This window comes from Parastagonospora nodorum (assembly GCF_000146915.1).
Source record: "Parastagonospora nodorum SN15 chromosome Unknown scaffold_6, whole genome shotgun sequence".
In the NCBI taxonomy this organism is placed as follows: domain Eukaryota; kingdom Fungi; phylum Ascomycota; class Dothideomycetes; order Pleosporales; family Phaeosphaeriaceae; genus Parastagonospora; species Parastagonospora nodorum.
The window spans coordinates 146073-163757 of record NW_001884554.1 but is presented as its reverse complement, the minus strand read 5'-3'; the positions used below and the strand labels follow the sequence as shown (position 1 = coordinate 163757).

Below are 17685 nucleotides of genomic sequence, written 5' to 3'. Positions count from 1 at the left end.
GGACAAAAACTACCTGATATGCTACTGCAAGATCTTGATCCGGCGCGCGTCTCTAAGCAAACTCATATTTGACTAAATAATACAATGGTGTATGGACGCATGAAACACATCAGAAACTTGATGATATTGTAGAAAACCCGTCGCCATACTTTGAGAAATGTTAGATAGAAGTTTGTCAAAGCATTCGACTTTGGGTGAGACTGGCTTGATGGAATCAAAACTCGAATAGAGAGACGAACCATGCATCTTATTCGTACAAAATCGCTTGATCTGTTGATTAAGACATACGTAGGAACATATCGCTTCGTTAGCGTTTCACTCGAGTGACAGTGGTCGGCATCCGATTCGGAGCAGATCACTGCTGCCTACTGATAGCGACACCCGCTACCAACGTACCTAGAAAGACTTGAACATGCTTCTACTCAAACTTTAAACTTAACACTCCAACACCTCAACCCCTCAACCGCGACAAAACTCCTAAGCTCGCGCTCAAATGTACTCGCTGCTGCCGGAAGTCTTTCGGAAAGGCCCGTCCGAGCCTAGGAAGATCACTCCAGGCCAGGCAGATTCTCAAACCATGTCCGAGAAGACCCTACTAGATGGTACTTCTCCGTCACTTCTGTCGCTCCCCCTTGAGCTCCGACTGATGATCTACTAACATCTCATACCCAATCGAACATACTCGTTCACTGCTCTTCCACAGTATGGCGGATTCCGGGGAACATGTCGTCAGCTCCGTGACGAGTTTGACTACGAAGCTGCGAAGAAGATTTCGATCGAGTACCCTTGGCCGCTCCGTCCCAACAAGTTCGCAATGTCTCTTCTGTATCACCACCCAGCAACCAGCAGTTGTCGAGCGGACATCTCGACTCTCGAGGTCAGCATCACATATCCTCGGTATTGGAACCTGAAATTCGACGTTGAACTGCATGGGAGTTTCATACAAGCCAAGTGGGAAAAGCGAAGTAAATTGGAGCCACGGAGAGAAGCTTGGCAGGCATATTCTATCATAGGAATTGGCTGCTCTACGGCGCTTGGCTTAGTGGGATATGCGGTATATCGTTGTGTATTTTTGCGGTATCTGGTGGCCTACTATAGTTCTGGTGAGTAACAGCTGAGCCAGGATGAGGGAGCATGCATGAGCAGTAAGCCCAAGACAACTCGCAATTTGTAGGCCGAGTCTTTAGCCATTTTGAACCTTTTTCGGAATAATTTGTCTTTCGATGTCTCACACCCACTTCAATCATAGTGCTCAAATTCGTCGTTTGCTCAGCAAATTCGACCTTCTCGTCTGTCGTATAACACAATGTCCCCGTAACGTACAGTGCAAAGGAACTCACCAGGACCCACCTCCCCGAGCTGACGAGGAGTGAATGTAGAATTTGACCGAGGAGTGCACGTCTCTCTCACGCGTTGTGCGATGAAAAAAGCATCGAGGTGTCTTCACAATGTCACTATGGGTACTCCGGACGTGAGTCTCGAGTTGCGACGAGCATTCACATCAGAATGCTGCCATTGCATTATCTTCCCAGCTCCTGGAACAAGAAATATCCTTCCAATCACTACCATCAACACCCGGCTCAAACTCATTGCCACGCTTCCGTAGTGCTGCAATCACACTATACCCTCAATGCTAAAGACATTCTTTCCAATGCGCATCCCCAAAGCCAGCGTTGTCGGTATTTCTATGACTAAGGAACAAGCCACTGAGCTTCATAGCATCACTAACTTGCTAGTCACTATCATCTACCAACAATTCTACGCCATTGAAGCGTTTAACCGGTTCACCAAACTTGGCCTATCACCCCATCTCAATGAAGTTCAACAGCGCCAATCTCGCTTCCAGACTCGACTGTCTGATTTGATCAAGGCCACCAAGGACTCTAGTCAGGCATGGCTCCGCGAACTCATGGACGGTCAGGAAGCCATCCTCCGCAAGATTCGACAGTGCAACCACATGGCTCGGCATACGCTCAGCTGGAAAGACAGCGCAATAATGTACTGGCCACACATCTCAGACTCGTATGAGATCTTGCGACCAGTACTGGAGCGCTTGCACCAGGAACTGGGGGGTGCGATTGAGAACGGGCAATTGTGGGCACCGAAGACTCGAACAGATGCAATTTCCAAGGTGCAAGCCCGCCGTCATTCCATGGTTGACTGGTTTGGCCAGACCCGGCGCCTCGCTCTGGTGGCTGCACCACGTGCATCGCACAAGACTGTCAGGTTTGACAAGGAGGTCCAGGCGCGGTGGCTGGATGCGAAGGAGGAGCCGGAGAAGATCAAGGACGCGAGGAAACTCACGTTGCAGTTGACGACGGATAAGAAGAATACGGCTAAGTTGAAGAAGTTCCAGGCGAGGCGGACGTCGTTGCAGCAACGGAAGAAGGACGGTAAGAGCGAGTCGGAGTCGGAGTTGGAGTCGGAGCCAGAGTCAGAAGTGGAGGTTCAGGAGAGTGTTATGCAAGAGGTCGAAGACGAGGATGCGATTACGCCTATTCCTTACTGAAGTCTATTGCAGACGATGACTTCTGAGGACCGTAGAGTAGGATGCTCTATGCTTTTGAATTATGCTCGTGCGTGATGGTGTTCGACTGACACACGAATTCTAGAAACAGTGCTGCAATTACCATTAATCGATTCGAGCCTGGCTCATCACACGACTAGCCTTATCATATTCCCTTCACCGCAACAATAAAGAACCTCGGATAATCTAACATGACTTTGCCATCAGTCAATGTTGGATAACTTTTCGTCAACAACTCCTCATACTTTAGCAGGTACGCCACCTTTGCCTCTTCGTCTTTAATCAAGTTCAGGAACGGCTGTAATCCCGTTCCTTTTACCCATTCCACGATCGCTTTTGCATCGTTTAGAATATGGCTGTATGTCGTTTTCCACATATTCACTTCGCCGGCAATAGGCACCAGGGCGTCGTAGTAAGCCCGCTTAGATTCGATAGGATCGAGTTGTGGTCTGTCTTTCCAATGCGATCCCTTCTCCCTCTCCTGGAAAAACGGAAGAAGATATGGACTCCATGGCTGATTGTGCATACCAGCCGCTGTACGCATGGCCACGTGACTAGGCTCCATGTAATTATCCGGGACTTGTATCGCCAACACACCGCCGGGTGCGAGAGTCTGAAAGAGTCTGACCAAAGTCGGGATACGCGTATCGGCGCGTAACCAGTGAAATACTGCATTACTAAATAGAAGATCGGGTTGCGTGCTTGGTGTGAAGGTCGTCACATCGCCTTGGACGAATTCTGTATCGGGCATGTCCGCACGTGCTTTCTTCAGCATGTCCGGCGATGAGTCCACTCCCGTGATGCTTGCGCGTTCGAATGCGGAGCGGAGCACGGCCGTAGAATTGCTCGGGCCGCAGCCCAGATCGAAGATCACAGGGGCAGTGGAACTGATGTGCGGTTTTATTTGTGCGATTAGATCGTGCACTGGGCGCGTGCGCGGAGTATTGAACTTGAGGTATTGAGAGGCGGACCAATCTTTTTGCTTCGTGTCGGGTGCGGTTTCTGATGAAGACATTGCGCGAATGAAACACGACGCGCAGGGTGAACCGCGGTGTATACTGCGAACAAGAGCCGGGACGCGTAGCATGGCTCGAATACCTCCTCAAAGAATTTGCGAGTGAATTATTTGGTATTGGATGAACATAGGGAGGAGAGGAAGTGGTGTTGCTAGCTGTGAGAGTGACTAAGCGCGTAGCTCACTTCAACCTCGGAAGTTGTCCGATATTTAACCGTCTCCTCACAACACACTCTCCACCAAATTTATCATGAATCGGAGCATCGCTCAGTTATGAGGAAGAATGCGAGTTTACCCTGATACAACGTGTTCCCTTTAACAATTATGCAGGAAGGGTAAGCTATCTACCTAGGTATCGTCAATAGACGCTTATGGCCAGACCTTGCATCAGGATGGTCGTGTATTTCGCCAAAGGCACGGTGCATAGTCGCGTTCGGTGCTGCTGGTGGTCCTGCAAAAATCGTCTGCTTCAGGCGCATCATGGAGATGCTCTCGTTTAATGAAAGCGCGATCCAGCATGAGAGCCGTGTGAAGTAAGGGGGACCATCGTATCAATGACCACACGCCATGACGAGCCCTAGGTCGGCGAGCAATCGGCATCTGCTTTCCTCAGATCTTTAATACCGACCGGCAGATTCGCCTATTTTAGAAAGGCTCGAGCATGTAGAAGTTGGGCTTGCACGGAGAGCTCCGCAGCAACCTTTTTTTTGCACCTGGATCTAAAGCGTTGGTCGCTCAACGGACACATTCTAGCGCCCGCTGCAGGGGCACATCCTCCACGTGGATTGTAAGCGATCACCACTAGGGGCGATCGAGCGCTTCAGATAGCTCAACCTCATCTCCCGGTCCGTCCATAAGAATATTTGGCCGCTCATTATTGAAAGTGCAGCACACTAGTATATGGTGTAGAGGCGAACTAGAGATTCTCGGCGGCAATGCACCGAATGCGACGGGCGACGCAGCTACCCAGTCGTCCTTGTGAATTTACGAGTATCAAGCTTGCGAGTCATCATTCGCGACAAATACATCTACTCCTTTCGGCCGTAGCAATCAGTGAACGCTCATTGCTGACAGGACGCCTGCTTGGCCTAACTTGGCTGGTTATCTTTGCGCGGCAATCGATTCCCAATGCAACAACAACCGAGCATTCTTCGCCACATGCGCTGTCATTTGCCGTTTGTGGCTGGCGGCACTAGACAAACGAAGTGACAATGCCGACATGGCCACCAAGCATGCTTCAGATGCAGTTGCCGGAGCTAAGCAGCGTGCGGAGGATCCTCCGGGGCTCTCACAAGCTAAAGCATTGGTCCCCCGCTATCCCATGAACCGCACCACAGTTTCCAGGACTTCTAGAAGCCCCTCATACAAGGACGAACCTCAATAACAGAAAAGTGATGCACAATGCGGGCTCAACGAAGTAGAATCTTACTTGTATTGAAGTCCGCTACTACATGTGTGCGTCATGGATATCGATACCCGACTACGTTTCAGGTTCGCAAAACATCCCACCACACCCAGAACCTGGACGCATGAACCGTAGCCTTACGAGGCAGGCGTCAACGGGAGCGAAGGCACTAGTCACACCACTAGTGTTCCACGTTCTAAAAGTGTGGATCTTACCCACCTGTGCCGCTCTATCATATGTACATATATGCGCTTGATCCTCCCGCGGTGCCCTCTGTGTGCCGAAAAATACAACATCAAAATGCCTGGAGGTCTGCGTCCTCCTCTCGAACAGTTTATCGCGTGGCCCAGACCAAATTATGACGATCCTATCACGAAGCCGAAATATGTCCTTGTTTTCTCATGTATCCTAGGACCAATCAGTCTCGCACTGTTGGTGGCAAGGCTCTGGGTCAGGTTACGAATACAGAAAAGTGCTGGATGGGACGATTGGTTGATGTTTGCATCATGGGTGTGTGATTACGAATTTGAAGTCGTTTCCTTTGAGCTAATCCGAACGGGCAGTTTCCTATGATGGCGTTGACTGTCATATTTCCCTTAGGTGAGTGGCCGCTTTCGCTTGAAGTCTTATTGACTCCGCATCCTCAGGTAGCGCTTCAAGAAACTAATGGGTTACAGTGACCGAAAGGTTCATGTTCAATCGACACCTCTGGGACATACCATTCGACATCTATCCTATGCAGCGTTACTACGTCCTCGCCATTTACGTTCTTTTCTCCATTGCGACGGGCTTGATCAAGATGTCGATCCTGCTGTTTTACCGCCGTCTATCGTCCCGCGCTGTGTCAGAGACGTATCGGTGGACACTGCGTATCTTGATTGCGATCATTGCCATCCATACCAGTAAGATTGCAAGCCTCTACACACAATTGGAGCAGCACTAACATGAAATAGTAATCTTTGTGTGCGTTACGATCTTGATGTGTAACCCAGTCTCCGCATTCTGGAAACAGGAGGACTTCTTGCTGGTCGCGTCAGGCAAATATGAGTTCAAGTGCATGAACGAGGGAGCTGAAATTGTGTCGAACGGGGTAATATCGACGTTACAGGTAAATGCTTTCCACGAGGCACCTTTTCCAGCATACTGACCACAGCACAGGATTTCTTCGCTGCATCTCTCCCCGCCGTACTCTGTTGGAATCTCCAAATGAATTTACGAAAGAAGATCGCACTGTACTGCGTGTTCGCCGTCAGCTATGTCGTAGTTGCTTTCGGTGCCCTGCGAACCTATAGCTCTTATCGATTGTTCTTCCAAACGTACGATGTTACGTGGACAGCATGTGACATATGGTTATGGTACGTCCTCGGTCACTCGAATGCCTACAACGAACATCGGCTAACAGAAGTGTCCCGCAGGTCCCTCCTCGAAGTCCACGTCGGCGCCATGTGCGCCAACGCCCCCACCTTCCGTGTCTTCTACCTCCACTACTTCGGAAGCGGACCGTCGAGCTCGAACGGAACAACATCATCGTCCTTCAAATCGAAAATCTCGTTCTGGAAGAAAGGCTCATCGCCCAGTAGCAGAGGCTATATCTTGGAATCACATAGCTCCAAGCATGGCAACATCGTTCAGACGAGCGCATCGTTCGGCGGCGAGAAGCCGGAAGATGTCGAGATGGGAAGGATTCATGCAGCTACACACATGTCTGTGGTGAGCACGAATGTTCAGGCGTTACCGCCGGTGGCACCTGCGCCGTGGAAGAATTGGGCGAGGAAGACTTAGGGAAATTAGCCTGCATGAATTGAATAATGAATTAATTGATTTGCCTCAACCCATTCTCGTGGGTGTTCTTATCAATACGCTGGGCACGGTCGACACGATTACTGTCACACAAAGGCTGGCGACTGCCAGCCCTCTTGAATAGCGTTAATATGACACCATTACAACTGATACAGCAGCTTTAGAGAAGCATGTGCTTTCCGCATCCATTTTGGTGGTTGAAATGGTCGGCGACTGCACGAGTGCGCGATCGTGCGGCTTCTACTTGTGACGAAGCTTAAGCCTATAACGATGTAGTTGACATGCCTAGACCTGACCTTGTAGCATCCAAGTATACCAGTTAATGCACTTGTTGGTGCCGTAGAGCGACGCAAGGCACATCTCACCGAGGTCGCGCTCCGCTTGTAATTTGCCCAAAGCTACATCTGGTGCGAGAGGGAAGTGATTGAATACACATTTGCTTTATCGCATTTTGCAAGAAATGTTGACATGCTGGAAAAGCTACAGATGCAGATGACATGATCGCCCTTTTGTACTATATAACTTTAATTCAGTCGGCGAGGCTGCAAATAGGAATAAGCTCAATGGCTGTGCGCTTTGTTTCCGTTTGTCGGGTATCCCGGGCTGCATTTGAATGTAGTATTGTTTATTCATTGTGATATGCTCGGTTATTAGAACCGAGTCACGTTCATTGGATGTCCTCGACCATGCACATGCGTATAAAAATGCACCCGAAGAATAATGCAGATGAGATGTGCTTACTTTTTGAACAATGGCTGTTCTGCAAATCCATCGAAGCGAGAGGTACAGTCTAAAACAGTTATATCACAACCTTGTGAATACAACCTTTTAGCGATCCGTGTGAAAATGATATGTATGTTCGCGGCTGCGCTGAATGTGGGTATCGTTTTGGCGCCAAATATACAAGATTCCACCCACCCCTCCAAATATGTACACAGAAAGAAGTTTGGTAAGTCGTGGGTTTATGCTGTAAGCGGCTTTCGACCATAAACGACTGTACCTGGGAGGTAAGCATGTGTGCCGTATGACTTCAGCTCTTTGCGCATTTGCGCAAGATGCACTTGTGCTCGAGCGACAGACCACTAGATATCGTCAGTCATGATGAACCGTGTCGTAACTCAAAAGTACTTACGCCTCCTACTTGCGTCAATAACCGCAGCATAAAGCCCTCGACGCCGTCCATCAGTCTTAATTGATTCCACCGACCGATGTTCTTGAGCTTTTCATCTTTCGGCCAGCCGTTCATTGGCCATTTGTAGTGTACTTCCACGACATCCACAAACCCAGCATTCCTCATCCTCTCTGCATTTTCTTCCCAGATTGTGAAGCTCTTGCCGAACTTTTGTCCCATCTCAATCACGACTTTGCCCCCAAGTGTGGTAAAAGTGGTCGGGCCCCATGGTTTCATCATCTGAAACTGGCTGTACGGAGTGCTCGACAATCTCTACCCAGCCGCCTGGTTTCGTGTGCTTGTATGCTTGCTGGAAGAAGAAGTCCCAGTCTGGTATGCATCCGAACAGTTCGCGGATGTGTATGAAGTCGAAGTGGTTGGAGGGGAATGTCCACTCTAGCGTTACATCGTCAATCTCGAAGTGACAGTTCGGCGGTACCCATTCGGGTTGTATGGGGGAGAGGTCGGTGCCGGTGACGGTCGCGGAGGGGAATTGATCTGCCATGTCCTAACCTGGTAAGCATGCGCTACACATTCACGCGTTATGATATCTTACAATTGCCCATATGCCTGTGCCAGTGCCGACATCTAAGATGTTCTGTGGACTTCGTATTGGAGCGAGGTAGAGCTGTTGGTCTAGCGTCAAGAGGTACATGTGGTGCGCGAAGTCTAATATTTCCTTTGCCAGTTCGTCATTGGGTCCCCAGTAAGCTCCGTCCCGGTAAGCATGGTAGGAACGGCATGATTCTTCGTCAGTACTTCAAATGCGATATACTGAGGTTTGCGCACCATTTTCTATTCGATGATTCAGTATGGACGAAGCCAGTGTGTCGGTCTCGTCTCCAAGCAGACTTCCACTGTCAAACGCGGAATCTGACTCAAAGTCGGTATCGCCATCTTCTTCTGCTTCTGTTCCATCGTTCTCGGGATCTTGTACCACTTGCGATGTGGGAGGTAGTTGTGATTGTGTAGTTGACGATTCTGCGACGTCTTGAAGGTCTACAGCGCTATCTTGGCCATGCTCATACAGGCCCGCCTCTGTGAGAGGCTTGTACGAAGATGGAGAAGAAGCCATTGCTATGCTGTTTGCGGACGAAGATAAGCGCGATGGCCTTGGACCCAGGCTGGTAGTGAGTACATATTTCCTGGGCTGACCCGCTGGAAGGGCAGTCGCCGATTACCTACACGCTCTATACCGCCTTCGTCTCGAGTGGGTGCGGAAGCCAGAGATTCTATCGGTCCTATGGCGCCGCGCGGATAATGGGGGCGGGTCTGCATCTCGCATCACGTCGGCGCTTTCTCCGTATCTATCCCGTTGGCGGGCATTAATATAAAGTTGAGCCGACGTGCGAAGCGATGCACGTGAGAGTGGTGGTGCGTTATTTAGCTTCGAAGCAGTCAGGGGTAAGCGAACGTTGGACTTGCGCGGGGCGAATCAGACGCGGGGTGAGGAGTTGTCGGCCGCACCAGTTGTGTGGGCGAAGCCTCCGCCATGTCGAGAGAGTGTGCTAAGAACGACAGATCGCCTTGTCCAACGACTGCAAGTTCGAGCTCGAGACTGTGACAGCAATTGCAGTAGGAGTACAGCGTGCGGACAATGGCTGCTGGTACGGTAGCCGATGGCGACACACGTGGCGGCGGCATGTGCGACTCGCCCATCCTCATCATCGGGTCCGGTACGTAGCCAATAATGATGACATGTCACAGACGCCTGTCTCACACGATGTACAGGTAGCACCGGACTCGCCCTTGCACAGGGTCTTCGTAAGGTAAGTATGAATGCATAGGCGCCACTGCGGCCCGTTCTAAGTCCCGCTTGTTAAGCCACGCCAGCTCACATTCCCATAGGCTGGTCTGAAGTGCATTGTCTTCGAGAAGAGTTCCTCGCGGTATGGCGAACGTGATTGGAACATGGGCCTGCACTGGGGCGCGCCGGCGCTCAAGAGCCTCATGCCTGACGAATGGTGGAACAAAATCCAGAGCATTCAAGTGGACCCACATGTTCCGACAAAAGAGTTAGACACTTTGAAATGGCTCCAGGGTGATACTGGAGAAGCAATGGCTGCTTTCAAATTTGGGCCATTCTACAGATTGCGACGAAGCAAGTTGCGCGATCTGCTATCGCAAGATGTGGACATCCGGTATAATAAGCGCCTAGTCGATGTGACATACTCCGAGGACGGCAAAGCTGTCACAGCACACTTTCTTGACGGCTCGACTGCGGCTGGTTCGTTTTTGATAGGAGCAGATGGAGCTCGCTCATCGACAAGGCAACTCCTGCTCGGAGCGGAACTCGGCGGCATCGATCGACTACCTTACGCGGCGACATTTGTTCAGCGGAAGTTCACCAAAGAGCAAGCGCTCTATCTTAGAAGCTTCCATCCACTCTTCCTTGCGAGCGCACATCCACGTAATAATTTTGCGTTCTTCGGTATGCAGGACGCAGCAGTAGCTGATGATCCGTCCTCGTGGACCTTCTTTTTCTACATCTCTTGGCATAGTAGCTTGCAAGAACAGGAAGAAACGAAGAATTGGACTGATTCACAGCGCCTTGCCCAGCAGAAAGAGTTCGCCCAAAATTTCTGCGATCCATGGAGAAGCGCGTACGAATGGACGCCGGATGATGCACCTGTGTGGTATATGGGACTCACTGCTTGGGATCCGGGACATGAAGGTCATCGATGGAACAATCACGACGGCAGGATCACCCTGGTTGGCGACGGTTGCCATCCAATGACTTACCAGCGTGGTCAGGGTTTGAATCATTCGGTTACGGATGCTGGGCAATTGAGGGATGCTCTTGTCAAGATCAGCCAAGGCGCGAACCAGAAGGAGACTATTACGGCCTTCGAAGATGAGATGATTCGAAGAGGAGGTACTGAAGTTAGGGACGGTGTTGCAAACACAACTTTATTGCATAATTGGGAGAAAGTCAAGCAAAGTCCGCTGTTCACGAAAGGCATGCAGAAGACCGAGACATGAGCTAAGACAATTACGAATTGGAATTAATGAAGCGAGTGTAATCAAGTCTAACTTGTCCAAGGAGATGTGCAACACGTCTCAAGCACCTAGCGTCGATTTACGGCCTTTAGCTTTGTTGAACGCATCGATAGCAGCACCTGTCTCGATGACAGCCATTGGAGCATCAAGCGGCCGCAGAACTAACTCGACCAGCTACAAAACCTCGTTAGCGCAAGATAATGCTGAAAGAAGGTATACGTACCTCGAAGCAACCGGCATTGCCAAAGTCTGGCGACTGAAGCAGATGGGCCAAATCCCCACACGTCCTGATGGGACCGTAATACTTTGACGGATAAGCAGGTCCAAACGCCTTTGCCAACATGGCGTAGTCGAGCACCGCAACATCGTTGTAAGCAGCAGTCTTCCCATGAATGAGGCGCTCAACGGTGTATCCACCGTTGTTGAGTACAAAGCTGATGGAGTGCTTAGCTTGTCTTCATCAAATTGGACGTAAAGAAATACTTACATAATAGGTTTGAGATCAAATCTCAGCATATCACCGATTGCCTGGATCGTCAAGTGCATGGAGCCTTCACCAGTGACGAGGACGGGCCTTTTCCATTTCGCGCCACTTTCCTTGATGGCTTGCGCAACGCCGACGATTGCGCCCGTCGCATACCCAATGGAGCCAAAGACGGTCTGATTGAACATCATAACTCCTGATGGTAGGCGCGAGTCGCACAGACCGAATGCTGATGTTCCTGTCTCGCCGATGATAATGTCACCCGGACGGAAGAAGGAGCTTAGTGCCTAGACAGTCGAGTTTAGAATTTTTAAGGGAGATGAGTACATCTAATACTTACATGCCACAGATAGTCTTGAACCAAGTCATCTGAAGATTCGCGGTCTCCGAACCTGGGAATAGGGTCCCAGGTAATCTTCGCAGCGCTGATGGATAGCGTGTCCTGCTTGAGACTGTCGACCAGTGCTTGAAGGGTCTACAAAATCAGTAAACGCACCAAGTCAAGGATCTCCATTTACTGACCGATGTCATGGTCACCGGGTATTTCACCTCGCCAATTGCGACCGAGAACCGTTGGAAGTCGACAATCGTGGCGTTCTTGTTCACGCAAGTCGTGAACTCGCCAGTATTGAAATCGGACTAGATTATGCAAGTCAGTAATCTGTGCAACAAGGCGACAAAGTAACACGTACAGGATAGTTCCCAACCCATAGGACGTAGTCGGCTTGCTCAAGCTCTTCCTTCACACCAGAATGGGTCCCTGCTCCTTGATGAACGCCGGCAAACTGAGGAATAGCCTCGTCCAGACCGCCTTTACCCATGGCTGTAGTAAAGGCTGGAATGTTTGCCTGCATGATGAGCTCATGGACCTCTGGCAGCACACCATGTCGAACCGCGCCTTCAAAAGTTAGCGTTTCCCGTGAGATATGCACACGGAAGGCTCACCTCCGTCAAGAATAAGAATCGGATTTTTGGCATTTTCAAGCCCACTTCAAATCTGAGAGATCACGTTCGCCTCCAGAACTGGGTCATTGAGCGGCAGCGATCGCACAATCGGCATGTCAAGTGGCGTTCCAGAGATCGTCTCGTACGCCATGTCCACTGACAAGCCAATGTACACAGGTCTCGACTCTCTCATCATCGTGTTCAACACACGATCGATCTCCGAAGCTGCAGACGGGACATGGTCGATGACCGTAGTCGCAGCTGTAATATGCTTTGCCATCTCCTGGTACATGCTACAAACTGTCAATAATTTGCAAAGTCATCTTGTGTTCAGATCTTTACCTAAACTCCCCATTGCCCAGGGAGTGATGCATGATGGGCCTTACTCCTCACAGCGTTGACAGTCGGATATCCAACGACATGCACGACCGGAACAAACTCAGCATACTGGCCAGCCATTCCGCAATAAGCAGATAGTTCGCCTGGGCCGAACGTGGTGATGAAGGCGGCGGCACCGTTGACACGTGCGTATCCATCCGCGGCGTAGGATGCGACGAGTTCGTTTGGGTTGCCCTTCCATGACAACTCATTGTCTTCTACGAGGTCGAGGAGTGCTAGTTCATAATCTGACTTTCATCAGTAGATGTATTAAAAGTGCGGGAATGAGTTTGAACCTCCAGGCACTCCAAACACGCTTCGGATGCCGAGCTCATGAAGGCGCTTGAAGAGGTAGTCTCCGATTTTGATTTGAGGTATTGCGTTGGACTTGTTCTGTTCTGATAATGGGTGGAGAATTCTGTGGCCTTGAGAAAGGTGCGAAAGCTTGAGCTCATATACGTTTGCTCCGGCACATCTTCAGCTCGCTGTCATCGACGTTGAGCCAGTAAATTCCTTGAGTTTTCGCCTCTGACGAAAACATTAGAGACCGATTTGATAGCGTATGCATGAAGATGAGTAAAGCAACCTGCATGAAGTTGCTCGGGTCAGGATCGTGCGAAGAGGCTCTGTGTGATATCTGTAGCCTGGCAGACCGGCCGGAGCTGAGCTCGGCCGAGCGCGTCGGGTTTCGCTGTCTGCCACAGGAAGACCAACACGACAGCCATGAACATGATCGGATCATATATTGCGGTCTGAAAACAAAGATATCTGCCTCTTTCACATGTCCCTAAATGCAGGGTGCGACGTTTTAGGGCATGTCGCTTGTTTTCACGCTTAGTGAGCGCATTTCGCAGCTTGTCAACCAGCTCTCTCCTACTGGACCAAATTCCAACATACCTAGGTAGACTCGATCACGCAAATCCGATACGATAAGTTGATCAAAGTATATGTGGCACAGAGATGAGTCATGCATGTATCTACCTGACTAATAGAGCGGCGTTATTGCCTGTAGGTCAATGTCCAGTCTGGTGTTTAGCCGATGGCTTACAAACAGCCTTGCATGAAGTTAAGGTTCCCGTTGTAACACAGTCTAGTAGCACCACCGTTACGTATCCATCTGCGAACGAGTATGAGATCGGCGGCTCATGCGATCCTAAATTGCTCAAGCAGGTATGCATCTGCGCAACGACGCCGTGCCATCATCAAGTAAGAACAAATTTCGAGCATTCGATTCCTTCTAAAGCAAGCACTATCAACTCTGCTGGAAAGACGAGATGTTTCTGATGCTATGTCTGAAGTCAGCATCTGTCTCTTTCGCTTGTGCGTGTCAACTCATTTTTCACGTACCACTCAGTTCCACCTAGGCATAAGGAGAGGCAGTTCGCTGCTTGACAGGATCGGTCTGCCGCAATTTCCAACCCTGGAAGTACTCCTCAAATCTCTCGAGTCCGACTTCTTTCATGAGGTAGTACTTGTCAAGGAAAAGGTTTTCGTCCTCGCAGTACTCGCTCTCCCTCTGTTTCTGGAAGAATGGCATCAGATACTCTTTGATGTACTCCGCGAGAGCTTCAACGTGGCCAGGGAGCAAGTCCTTCTTATCCTGACGAGCAACCAAGACAGCACCAACCGAGTTTTGCCAAATCATTGGTGCAAACCCCCAGCTGTAGCCGGGAAAATCGTTCTCGCGCTCGGGTTGGCAACCAATGTTGAGGAATGTGCCGGCGGTATTGACCCATGGAACCATGCTAGTTGGGACATCATTGCGCTTTGCCCACGTGTCGACACTGCCAGGGGTGCGCCGAACCAGGATGGGCAAGTCGACACGCTGTGAGATGTCGGTGGCTGCTTGCTCGAAGATAGGATGTGAGCTGGAGATCTCGCAGGCTTCGTACCTGGGACGGTTGTCGACGGTGACATCCCCGTTACAATTGATGCGGACGGCAGTCACTTTCTTTCCGCCGAGCTTTTCTCCCATCATCTTCTTGCGTACCGAAAGTATCTGTCTGAACTCCTCATAGAGACTCAATTTGAGAGGCTTTCTAGGATGGTTGGAGACATTAGAGTCGTCAGAATCGCTAGAAGCGTAATAGTCGTCATAGTTATCGACTTTGTCCACCGGGCTATACTTGAAGCTGTTAAAGAAGTCTCCGATATGGCGCAGATCGGAAGGAATTAGATCGACGACTGACATCGGGTTGTTCGTTGAGTGAGCGATGATGGGTCCGCCCCACGCATGCAGATACTTAGATGCTGAGTCAGAGATGCCAGATACCGCACCGTTGAACTCCGAGCCATCGTTGAAGTAGTTGTCGCGGTAGCTTATGTAGATACAGTGCCCGATAGACCTGTCCAACAGCTTGTTGCGCACAAACTCGATACGCTTGTCACAGACATGGTCATTGGTGAATTTTGATTTTGTGAAATTCGCGAGCCCGCCCTCGTCTGCAAGGTCGTCCAATTCAATGGAATCGGTACAGTTGTTTCGCGACTTAAGCCAGATGAATTGCGGGTGCGCACGTGCGGGATCGAACAGTATCGCGCGGCTGTATTTCTCGCCTTTATCGGTAGCAGCAGGACGATTCTGATCTTGGAAATCCTGGAGAGTCTTACAGAGGTGCTTGTGGGTACTCCAAGCAATTTTCTGGCATACCCTCGAGCAGTACAGACTGGAGCGGCATCCTCCGCACAGCTGGGAGGCGATTTTCTTGCACTCGTCGCAATATCCAGGCGGGTTCGGAGTCGTCATCGTGCCAGCTTCGTGTCGCCGTATGATTGAGGTGTATTGTGCTGAGAGAGTAGATAAGATGTAGGCAACAAAACTCGTGGGGGCGATACTTTCGGGGGACGGTCCGTGCACTGGACAAAAAGATGGAGTAAAGGTGAAGGTGAAAGCTCAGAGTACGGACAATACGGTGAAGACGAGATCCAATTGACGTATTTAGATGCTACATTATTCCCTGTGGAAATCTATGGACTGAATTCAAGCATCTACTGGTGCCTGGTAGCTGCCATATCCACCAACATAGTAACCAGAGCTTTTATGCTCCCTCACTGGCGGCGGCTGAGGCCACTTTTCCAACATGGTTCCATTACCTCCTGTCAAGGTAAATTCATAACTGGCCAGTGGATCGTTGTCTATGAGCAAGCTGTAGTCTCCCGGGTACAGTACTTTGTTGCCCATCTCATCAACGCGCGCGAGCGAGGCGAGCGTCAGGTTGAGCGTTGATGTACCTGAAGACCCACTGGGGATGCTGTGAAGGCGCTGATAGCTTACGAGAGACTTCTTGGGGTGTGGCGCTGGCCCATGTTCGCCGGCGATGTAGCCGAGAGTGACGTAGTCAGATGTTACGCTGCCGGTGTTCTGGACGCTGACCTGAACGGAGGCAAAGGGGCATTGGTCTAGCCAGGCAGATTTGCAGTTTGATATCACATCTGAGATAACATAGCTAGTCTGTAGTCCAGAAGTGATGTTGACAGTGAAGTTCGTGTAGTGTAAACCGTGCCCGAAGTCGTAAACCGCGGAGCCGTTGTACCACTTGTACGTACGACCTGGATTGTTGTCACTGGGTCGAAGCGACATATCCGTCATGGCAACTTGGCTGATGAAGTTGGACGGGTATTGAGTCTGTGGGAGACGGCCAGCTGGTGCTACCTTACCGGTCAAAATATCAACAATCGCTGAACCACCGTCTTGACCGGGGTATCCGCCCCATAAGATTGCAGAAACATTGGGGTTGTTCTTGATCGGAGTCGAGTCAATTTGACCGCCACCCATGACGACAACAATTGTCGGTTTTCCGGTGTCTGCGAGCTGTCCAATCACATCGAGCTGCGCACCAGTCCATTGCAAAGAGTTTCGATCCATGCCTTCCTCTTCAACACCGTTGTCGATGCCACCAACATATACCAGAACATCGCTGCCATCAATGGCAGGCTTGAGATTGAGCCATCGTTCCGTTGTTGGATCTCCCTGGCCTCCGGGAAGGCCTCCAGCATAGTTTATCGTGGCGTTGATCTGCTGTAATGCGTAGAGTGGAGAGTGTAAGTATGTGCTCACACCGGCGTAATTCCCGAGAAGTTGTGTGGTGGCATTCGCCCATTCACCAAATAGTCCAACCTTCATTGACGAGTCGATGCTGATTGGCAGAACCCCATCGTTCTTCAGTAGCACGATTCCCTCGGTTGCGGCCCGCCGTGCAAGCTGTTGGGAAGCATTAGTCGCAACTGTATTCCAGCCAAGTTGACGATACGGTTGATCTGAGGCAGAGTCGAACCAGCCCACGCGCACCAGCGAAGCGTATTGTCGGATCAGCGCCTGGTCAAGCACGGTCTCGTTCGTAAGGCCTTGTGAAAAAGCACCTGGCAGATGCGATTGCATGTATGTGCCACAATCAACTTGAAAGAGAATCATCAATCAGCAGGTGTCATGTCAACAAGAATTCTGGAAAAAAGGGATCAGGTGCAGCACTGGTGGTACTTTTGAACCACCGCGCTGTCTGCTCGAAATAACCAGACTGGGAGGAGGTTGAACTTACTAAATCTTAGTTAGCGAATTGCCATTGAAAGGAGTGTTTGTAGTCACAACTTACCTATCGGTGCCGGCGTTGAGTGAATCTGCTGCAGCTCCTTCACGTGACGCTGACCATTCGTGAGGCAGATAAACGTTTTGGATAGCATCACAATCAGATGTAACCCATTGTTCAGTCTGATTAAAGCCCCAGTGATCGCGGAGAATAGTTTGCAGCAAGTAAGGGTCGGCACAACTGGTCAGTCAAAAGTCAACATTTATCCCACTCGAGTCAGGCTCGCCATCCTGGATCATGTCACTTACCTGGGCACGCCATTAACGCTGTTATAAGAGCACATGAAGGCTCCTACATTGCTGCGTACACAGCTCTCGAAAGGGGGGAGAAAGTATTCGACCATATCCTGTTGGGAGATCTGCGCATCGAACTGGTAT

The 17685-nt window shown here is 50.3% G+C and overlaps 9 protein-coding genes across 9 annotated transcripts; 4 read left to right on the top strand and 5 right to left on the bottom strand.

Moving 5' to 3' along the window:
* Positions 1 to 1630: 1630 nt before the first annotated feature.
* On the top strand, positions 1631 to 2509 carry SNOG_04168 (hypothetical protein; the record flags this gene model as incomplete). Its single annotated transcript, XM_001794540.1, has 1 exon — positions 1631 to 2509. One exon carries the CDS (start codon positions 1631 to 1633, stop codon positions 2507 to 2509), a length of 879 nt encoding a protein of 292 aa, XP_001794592.1.
* Positions 2510 to 2672: 163 nt separating this feature from the next.
* SNOG_04167 (hypothetical protein) lies at positions 2673 to 3542 on the bottom strand (the record flags this gene model as incomplete). The annotated part of the gene is made up of 1 exon (XM_001794539.1): positions 2673 to 3542. One exon carries the CDS (start codon positions 3540 to 3542, stop codon positions 2673 to 2675), a length of 870 nt encoding a protein of 289 aa, XP_001794591.1.
* A 1219-nt stretch (positions 3543 to 4761) lies between these two features.
* On the top strand, positions 4762 to 5075 carry SNOG_04166 (hypothetical protein; the record flags this gene model as incomplete). The annotated part of the gene is made up of 2 exons (XM_001794538.1): positions 4762 to 4878; positions 4983 to 5075. The coding sequence occupies 2 exons, from the start codon at positions 4762 to 4764 to the stop codon at positions 5073 to 5075; spliced, it is 210 nt and encodes a 69-aa protein (XP_001794590.1).
* Positions 5076 to 5638: 563 nt separating this feature from the next.
* SNOG_04165 (hypothetical protein) lies at positions 5639 to 6729 on the top strand (the record flags this gene model as incomplete). Its single annotated transcript, XM_001794537.1, has 4 exons — positions 5639 to 5849; positions 5901 to 6037; positions 6106 to 6263; positions 6363 to 6729. The coding sequence occupies 4 exons, from the start codon at positions 5639 to 5641 to the stop codon at positions 6727 to 6729; spliced, it is 873 nt and encodes a 290-aa protein (XP_001794589.1).
* Positions 6730 to 7709: 980 nt separating this feature from the next.
* SNOG_04164 (hypothetical protein) lies at positions 7710 to 8993 on the bottom strand (the record flags this gene model as incomplete). Its single annotated transcript, XM_001794536.1, is given in 5 exon segments — positions 7710 to 7829; positions 7880 to 8158; positions 8175 to 8426; positions 8475 to 8587; positions 8708 to 8993. The coding sequence occupies 5 exon segments, from the start codon at positions 8991 to 8993 to the stop codon at positions 7710 to 7712; spliced, it is 1050 nt and encodes a 349-aa protein (XP_001794588.1).
* Positions 8994 to 9515: 522 nt separating this feature from the next.
* SNOG_04162 (hypothetical protein) lies at positions 9516 to 10900 on the top strand (the record flags this gene model as incomplete). Its single annotated transcript, XM_001794535.1, has 3 exons — positions 9516 to 9594; positions 9650 to 9687; positions 9767 to 10900. The coding sequence occupies 3 exons, from the start codon at positions 9516 to 9518 to the stop codon at positions 10898 to 10900; spliced, it is 1251 nt and encodes a 416-aa protein (XP_001794587.1).
* Positions 10901 to 10978: 78 nt separating this feature from the next.
* SNOG_04161 (hypothetical protein) lies at positions 10979 to 12256 on the bottom strand (the record flags this gene model as incomplete). The annotated part of the gene is made up of 6 exons (XM_001794534.1): positions 10979 to 11092; positions 11142 to 11373; positions 11406 to 11689; positions 11743 to 11854; positions 11899 to 12041; positions 12095 to 12256. The coding sequence occupies 6 exons, from the start codon at positions 12254 to 12256 to the stop codon at positions 10979 to 10981; spliced, it is 1047 nt and encodes a 348-aa protein (XP_001794586.1).
* A 137-nt stretch (positions 12257 to 12393) lies between these two features.
* On the bottom strand, positions 12394 to 13456 carry SNOG_04160 (hypothetical protein; the record flags this gene model as incomplete). Its single annotated transcript, XM_001794533.1, has 3 exons — positions 12394 to 12647; positions 12734 to 12977; positions 13379 to 13456. The coding sequence occupies 3 exons, from the start codon at positions 13454 to 13456 to the stop codon at positions 12394 to 12396; spliced, it is 576 nt and encodes a 191-aa protein (XP_001794585.1).
* A 629-nt stretch (positions 13457 to 14085) lies between these two features.
* SNOG_04159 (hypothetical protein) lies at positions 14086 to 17103 on the bottom strand (the record flags this gene model as incomplete). The annotated part of the gene is made up of 2 exons (XM_001794532.1): positions 14086 to 15366; positions 15778 to 17103. 2 exons carry the CDS (start codon positions 17101 to 17103, stop codon positions 14086 to 14088), a joined length of 2607 nt encoding a protein of 868 aa, XP_001794584.1.
* Between the last annotated feature and the right edge of the window lie 582 nt (positions 17104 to 17685).